This window comes from Hipposideros armiger, unplaced genomic scaffold (genome assembly GCF_001890085.2).
Source record: "Hipposideros armiger isolate ML-2016 unplaced genomic scaffold, ASM189008v1 scaffold_638, whole genome shotgun sequence".
NCBI lineage: Eukaryota > Metazoa > Chordata > Mammalia > Chiroptera > Hipposideridae > Hipposideros > Hipposideros armiger.
In genome coordinates, this window is record NW_017731988.1 from 303,140 (window position 1) to 311,492 (window position 8,353).

General features: G+C 41.7%; 2 protein-coding genes across 3 annotated transcripts in view; one reads left to right on the forward strand and one right to left on the reverse strand.

Annotated features, from left to right (window-relative positions):
* FGD4 (FYVE, RhoGEF and PH domain containing 4) overlaps positions 1-8,353 on the forward strand; it is a 219,976-nt gene that overhangs the window by 51,244 nt on the left and 160,379 nt on the right. The gene's annotated exons all lie outside the window — the stretch shown is intronic.
* LOC109372451 (L-lactate dehydrogenase A chain-like) lies at positions 4,022-5,064 on the reverse strand. The gene is given in 2 exon segments (XM_019625687.1): positions 4,022-4,117; positions 4,120-5,064. Coding segments are annotated over 2 exon segments (999 nt in total). The 5' UTR covers positions 5,038-5,064; the 3' UTR covers positions 4,022-4,036.

An 8,353-nucleotide genomic window follows, 5' to 3' on the forward strand; every position in this document is an offset into this window, starting at 1 on the left:
GAACCAGCAGCCTTGTTGTTAAGAGCACACGCTCTATCCACTGAGCCATTGGGCGGAAGCCCAGCTCAAGGTGCCGAATTCAGTCTTAGCTGCAGGTGGGCATAGCCCACCATCGAACAGGCAATCTTGTTACACCAGCTGAGCCATCCTGCCACCTGTTGGCAGCTCAGCTCTGGCGCAGCATCACTGGCCCATGTGGGAATCGAACCGGTGGCCCTGCTGCTCAGAGCTCATGCTCTTAAGCCAACTCTTAACCAACTGAGCCACTTGGCCAGCCCTATTGCCCTGTTCTTGAGATGCAGAAAGCCTTCAGGCCCCCTGTATGCTACCATGGCCATCCACAGGATGGACTGAAAGACACAGTGACTGATCAGACATGTGAGGGCCCTTTAAATCCAAAGGAGCTAAGCAGAAGGAGCTAAGCAGCATAAGAAAGCAGAGCTTACAAATTCTTATTAGAGTTACTGATGTTAAAAATCTTTGCTGGTTGCCATAACAACAGGCTTTGGAAGACCTGCCATCTTAACCCTTATGACTGTGCCTTCAGGATTCCCTGGCTATTGCCACAGATTACTTGGTGTCTGTGTATCCCTTGCTGACTTCCCAATTCCTGTTGTGAATTTACTTGATACACAGGGTGTTTCCTTAGATTTATCTGTACTCTTGGCATGCCTTGCTGAGCATCAAGAGATATCAGTTAATGCTGAGCTCTCCATCCTTGGCCAGCGCTCCCTGATGGCCTGGGTAGCTGCTTATTGCTTTCTACTGTACATGAAAACTCTTACGTTTTGGGTCCTGGAAAAAACACATTGTTCCCCAATAAAGTTAAATTTTGTCATTAGTAGTGACTTACGCTCTAAGTTCTGTCTCTAAGGTAAAGTCTAAGAAAAGTCATATCTCATTTGCTTATATGTTTGTTAAATTCATCCTGGGTATGATGCATTAAATTTTAAGGGGTACAAGTTATTCCATATTATATTTTTTAATAATTAACTAGCCTATCATGACTAGAGAGAACTGAAGTTTAAAATACACCAAAAGGGACCTGTGTTTTGGTTATTTATTGCAGTGTAGTAAACCATCCCCAAAGTTAATAGATTAAAACAGCAACTTATAACCTCATGATTCAATGGGTTGATCAGGCAGTTCTGTTTCATGGGGTGTTGGCTGGATGCTGGAATGGCTGCAGTCCTCTGAGGCTTGGATAGGAGCTCAGCTGGGATCCAGTGGCTGCTTGGGTCACCTTGTAGTATCTGCATTCCAAAAAGGAAGAAGTGAATGCTACCCAATCCATTAAGGGCTAGGCCCAGAACTGGCCCTCCACCATTTCTGCCTTATTTTAATGGTCTACACTAAGCATTAATAGGCCCATCCCAGAGTCAATGTGGGAAGGGACTGTACAAGGACATGAATACCCAGAAATGTAGTTCATTGGGGTTAATCACCAAAACAACAGTTCACCACAGTGTGCTCTCTGGCCCCTCACGTGTGCAAAATGTGTTAACCCACACACAAGACCTTCGAGTCTCACAACATTATTACATCAGCTTGAGTCCAGGATCTCATCTCAATTGGGTTTAGGTGCCAATGAGGCTCTTTCAATACAGCTAATCTCAAACTGAATACCTGTGAACTATAGGGACAAATGGTTTACTCTTCTCCCCCACCCAACATACAATAATAAGGAGGGACAGGAAACTTAACTGGCAACAGACACTCCCTTCAAAAAGATATTAGAGGGGGCGGCTGGGTGGCTCAGTTGGTTAGAGCACGTGCTCTTAACCACAAGGTTACCAGTTGGACTCCCGCATGGGATGGTGGGTTGTGCCCCCTGTAACTAGATTGAAAATGGCGACTGGACTTGAAGCTGAGCTGCGCCCTCCACAACCAAGAGTGAAGGACAACTTGACTTGTAGCTGATGGGTCCTGGAAAAAACACATTGTTCCCCAATAAAGTTAAAAAAAAAAAGAAGATAGGGCCGGCTGAGTGGCGCGTTGGTTAAGAGCTGGCTTGGGACGCCAGAAGGCCTCGGTTCGGATCCCACATATGAGGGCCAGTGACACTGCCCTCTACAGCTAAGATGCTGAACAACAGCTTGACCTGGAGCTGGNCCAAGTTGGCACCATCATTGCACTCTTCCCGGGCAAGGCAGATCAGTCGCCGGCTTCTGGACGGCCACTCACGGTGGCTGCTGGCTGCTCACGCTGGCTGCTGGCTACATATGGTAGCCCATGGCAACCCACTGCAGCAGGGGCTGCAGCCTTCGCCATCGTAGGGCTGACTCACGGCAGCCCAGCTCCAGGTTGAGCTGTTGTTCAGCATAATAGCTGTAGAGGACAGTGTCACTGGCCCTCATATGTGGGATCCAAACCGGGGCCCTCTGGCGTCCCAAGCTAGCTCTTAACCAATGCGCCACTCAGCCGGCCCAAAATAGCCCATTCTTGACTTTGTACTTCAGATACTTAAGAAGGCTTCATTGGAACATTGATATGGTCACCACAAATATTTTTTCTCCTCTGTGCAGCAAACCTGGAAGCCTGTGGTAAACGCCTGTGTGTTAATGGTTTGCTGTCTTTACAGCATTTGCTCTGAAGAAACTGAAGTAAGGGGGCAGGTGGTGTCATTGTTGGCAACACTGAGGTCTGCAAAAGCTGTGTGAGAATTTAAATGAGAACTCAGGTCTTCTGATCTTCTGCCGGCTTCTTTGCAGAAGCATTAATCCATTTGGGCAGAGTAACCGAATGTCATGAATAAAGGCCCGAGGTCAACAATGGCAAAGGAAGAGGACCACACACTGAATTTGCTTCTTGGGTTTAGAATATAGCCACATCAAGGCTGTTTTGTGAGTGTTTGTAAAGTGATCCCATGAGGAAAAATTAAAGTTTTGCACTTGCTGGCTATTTCACATAGCCAACAAGTGGTCAACTCAACTGGTAGAAATGTTCTTTAAGTTGTGATTTTTCTTTCTTTCAACTGGTAGAAATGTTCTTTAAGTTGTCCCAAGGTTTTCTTAAAGTTTTGCTAAGCACTTATTTGCATGTGACCCAATGAAGCATGCAATGCAAATGAAGACTATATTAGCCATAGTTTCTGAGTGCAATTGGCCTCATCCAGCTGAAATTCTTGATTCTACAAAAGATTAAAGAAAAAGGACAAATGTGAGTAGGGCACTTACCGCATTTCCCCATGTATAAGATGCTCCCATGTATAAGACGCACCTTAATTTTGGGGCCTGATATTTGAAAAAAATATATATTACATAAAGTTTTTGAACTCAAGTTTTATTCATCATAAAATTCATACAATGCCTCATCACTGCCAAAACTCCCAACCATTATCTTGTCCTCATCTGTGTCTGATGATGAATCACCCAATTGCCCTTTGCTCTTCAATCCATATCTTCAATTCCCTATCTAAATGTGGTCATTTTGCTGACTTGCCTCTCATGGCCTTCTCTTTTTTTTTTTTCACTGTTCAAGGTTTATTTGGCGTTTTTGTTGGCATGACACTTGGATAGTTGGCTGCATTATTTGTATGTAGACTTTTCTTTTTACATTATATTCCAGTATACTCTGATACATTTAGTACACAAAATAAGATCCTTTTGAACACTTACGCACAAGTCATGCAATTTTCGATTTGCAGTAGATTGGATCCCAGGATGTGAGGCTGGAAAAAAGTTAGACTAGGCACGTAGGGTAAAGGAACCAGAAGTTACCTAATGCAGAGTAAACACATGTCTAGTTTGAAGGGCAACTGTAGCGTGTGTGACATTGGCAGTGGTGGTGCCTTTGAGGGGGTGGAACTATTTCACACTAACCAGTTTAGGACGAGATAAGTACCACCCTGCATCAGGATATAGCCACAGGGTTTTATGAACCATTCCTATTTCTAACTTTAGGAAATTCATGTTTTTCCTAGGCTGTCTTAATATTACTGCTTTAGTACAGATCAGATAAAAAGGATAATATGCACAACCTCCAACTGAAATCCTGTTGTACCCTAGACAGTGAAGTGGCATGACATTAGAAGGCTTTAAAACTGCAGCTCTTTTTGGAACCCCCAAAGTGTATCTGCCTTCTTCTTCAAATGGGCCTCTTGTTCAGGTATCAGAGTGGTACCTTCACAACATCTGAGATTCCATTCTGTCCCAAGATGCAAGGAATACTAAGGAAGACGTCATCTTTTATTCCATAGAGGCCCTTAATCATGGTGGAAATTGGAGGCACCCGCCTAAGATTCTTCATCATACTTTCTGCCAAATCTGCCACAGATAGTCCAATGGCGCAGGATGTGTAGCTTTTCAGTTTGATCACCTCATAAGCACTCTCAACCACCTGTTTGTACACCTCTTTCCACTGCTCCTTATCAGCATCAGTGCCTATGTTAGGGTGCAGAGTCTTCAGGGAGACACCAGCAACAATCACTCCACTCCATACAGGCACACTAGAGTCTCCATGCTCCCCAAGGACCCAACCATGACAGTTTAATGAGTGCACTCCCAGCCTTTCCCCCATTAGGTAACGGAACCTGGCTGAATCCAGATTGCAACCACTTCCAATAACACGGTTTTTGGGAAAGCCGCTTATCTTCCACGCCACATAGGTCAAGATATCCACTGGATTGGAAACAATAAGCAATTCGCAGTTGGGGCTATATTTCACAACATTAGGAATGATGAATTTAAAGATGTTCACGTTACGCTGGACCAAATTAAGACAGCTTTCTCCCTCTTGTTGACGTACCCCAGCTGTGACAATAACCAGCTTGGAGTTTGCAGTCACATTATAGTCTTTGCTAGAGACAATCTTTGGTGTTCTAAGGAAAAGGCTGCCATGTTGAAGATCCATCATCTCTCTCTTCAATTTGTCTTCCATGACATCAACAAGAGCAAGTTCATCTGCCAAGTCCATCACTAAGATACTGATGGCACAGGCCATGCCAACAGCACCAACCCCAATGACTGTAATCTTATTCTGGGGACTTTGTTCTTCCTTAAGAAGATTTAAAATCAGCTGATCCTTGACAGTTGTCATATTGGATTTAGAACCAAAAGGAATCAGGAGTGCACAGAGAGTGAGCGGGCATCTGTGGCGCGCAGAGTTGGATCTGGACTTGGCAGCAGTAGCACCGGGACCTCTCATGGCCTTCTTCTGCCGTGGCGATTTCAGTAGGGTTTCTTCTTTCCGTAGCCAGTCTCAGAGTGTTTTCTCAGTTGGAGGAGCACCAAACTTATGTTCAGCAGCATGATTTCCATTCACTTTCGCAAATTGGATCACTTTTAACTTGAATTCTGCACTGTATGAAAATCTTTTCTGAGCCATTTCTGGACAGAATGTGGCAAAACATAACCTACCATAATATACTGGTAACAAGTGTGAAACAATGAGTGCAAAGACAACAAGCACGAAAAAGCAAGAAATGCAAGTAAAAAAATCTATAATGAGTGCAAAAACAAGTGCGAAAAAAGCAGAAATGCAAGTAAAAAAATCTACAACCACTGTATAAGACACACCCAATTTTTAGACCCCAAATTTTTTGGAAAAGGATATGTCTTATACACAGGGAAATACGGTATATTACATAACTGTTGAAAGACTGATTAAAAAATAATAAGAAGAATGGATAAATTTTGTTGAGAGCTTCTTATGTTCCAAGCAGGGTTCACAGTGCTTTACGCATTTTATCTCATGAAATCTCAAAATCTCAATGAAGGTAGATACTATTATTATTCCAATTTTTACAGATGAGAAAACCAAGCCACTCTTAGTTTAGCTTAATATTGAGGGTCATAGTTCGATAAGTGGTGGAGCACGTATAACTGTTATACCGCCTCCTTGTGTAATAGACATTAAACTATGGTAGTTTTATCCTTAATTACAGTCTTGACTTGTTGTATAAGTCACTTTATTCTTTTTGCCTCTGTTCATTTCTAAGTTGTGTGTAATAGCTGTTCTACCTATAGCTTCAGTTTGTGATAGGGATTAAAGCCAGAGAGGTATACTGGCCATAGCAAAGGATGCATTGTGGAAATGAGAGGCAAAGGGAAGGAGGTAAAGATGATTGAAATACTTATTTTTAAAAAATATTTATATGCAAAAAATACTCCAAAATGTTGGTTTAACTCTTTCATTGTGTTTTAGAGAGTAAACCTTTCTTTAGTTTAACTTGCAGAAATGGTGGTGTTTTATTTTCCAGTGAGCTCTTATAACAAAATGTTCGTTAATTAAAAATAGCTGCCCGTTACAGGAAACAGCTCATATAACAGCTTCTGACACTGTTCTAAAGACAGACTTGAGCTGCTCATGTGCTAAAGAAGAATGAACACTGAAAACTATGTGAACAAACTCAGGTAAAGAAGGTTCTAAATGTGCCTTTACATTAATGTTTTTCTGATTATAAGAGTCATACGTACTTACTATTTAAAAAAACAAATACTATAGCAATATATAATGCAGAAAGTGAAATTGCCACCCAAAATTTGTGGTATCTTTTTAGTCTGGTGGTTTCTACCAGATTTTTTCTTACACATATACAAACAGTATATACTTATTTTCTAAATGGGATTATGTTTTTTCAACTTGGTTTTTCATGTATATGTATTAGAAATTTTCCACATCAAATTTTTCAAATGCTTGTCCTTTTTTATTTTTATATTTTATTTATTTTTTATTTTATTTATATTTTATCCTATTTTTATATTTTATTTATTATCTCTTTTAAGGTGGCATAATATTTAACTGTATAGCTGTACTACAATTTGTTTAAACCAGTTCCCTATTAATAGACTTGTGATTTGACACTCTTGTATTAACTTTTTTTCTTGAAAGTCATTGCTTTTAGGGCAGATACACTTGTAATTGAACAAATTTATCAAATGTAATATATTGATAGTGTAATATATTAAGAGTTTACTATGTGTCTGGAAATATTCTAAGCACTGTCCTATGAAAATTAGTAGAATAGTTCTACCATCTTATCTTATCAGTGATTTACTATTATTGCCCTGTTCTTTTTTTAAGATTTTTATTGGGGAATTGGGGGAGGGGAACAGTGTTGGGGAACTGGGGAGGGGGACCAGCCAAGTTGTTGTTCTTCAATCTTCGTTGTGCAGGGTGCCAGTCGCCACCTGGCTTCCTGTCAGCAGCTCATGGCCTCTAAGCTCAACGTGCTGTGTTCAGTCTTAGTTGTGGGTGGGCATAGCCACCATCCCATGCGGGAGTNCAGCCTACGTCGTCACCGGCGACTCACAGCAGCCCAGCTCCAGGTTGAGCTGTCGTTCAGCATCTTAGCTGTGGAGGGCAGTGTCACTGGCCCTCGTATGTGGGATCCGAACCGGGGCCCTCTGGCATCCCAAGCGAGTTCTTAACCATCGCGCCACTCGGCTGGCCCTTGTTTTTTTATCTTAACGGAAGACTTTCTAGGTTGGCAACATCCAGGGCCATGTTCAATATGAGAAGATTATACCTTTTGAAAGATGTAAGGTTGGATCCCAACTCTTGATGCTTCAAATGGTATTTGGGGTTCACTGACATTTTCATCAGCTGGCCCCACACTTACTTGAGGCATAGTGATGGTTAAAGTCAGTGAGAATAAAAATGCAATGTAAGTACTGTGAATCACAGCTGACATTTTTGCTAAAACTTGCACTCACTCTGTATTTCTTTCGTGGGTGGAGTTTTTAACCTTATTTCTTTCAGTTCTTGGATCGGTGGGGCATTTGTGAACTCACATCACCTAGCGAATCCACTTGAGACAACTTCAGCAATTCAGGTGTGAAATGTTGAATGAAATAGACTGCTGCCTCAGCTGCTGATGAAGTAGAGCAGCCGTGTTGACCAGTGATTCTTGTTCATAACGTGGTGTGTGTGATCTTCTTTGCTCCTCATAACCCTGTGAGAGAGAAGATGTCTTCTTTATTCAAAACACCCACCACAACTGAAAAACAAACAAGCAAACAAAACCCAAGGATTCAAAAGATTAGCTTGCTCAAAGCCACATAGCTAGTAGGAGTAAAGCTTCAACCCAGCTCTCCCTTATTACTAAAACTCTTGACTTCTAAAACCTTTTATAATTTGTAATTAAAAATGTCCATGTCAAGAGTACCTTTGCTGTGGATTAATAGTAATTAAAATAGGAACTCTTTGGAAGACAGTTTAAAGAGTATGCACAAGAAATACATACATCATTGTTTAAAGGTAAATAGCCCATTCTTTTTTATTTTTGAGATTTTATTGGGGAATTGGGGGATAGGACCAGCACTGGGGAATTGGGGGAAGGGGAACAGACAAGTTGCTGTCCTTTTGTTCTTCAGTCTAGTTGTGGAGGACGTTGCTTCACTGGCCCAAGTTG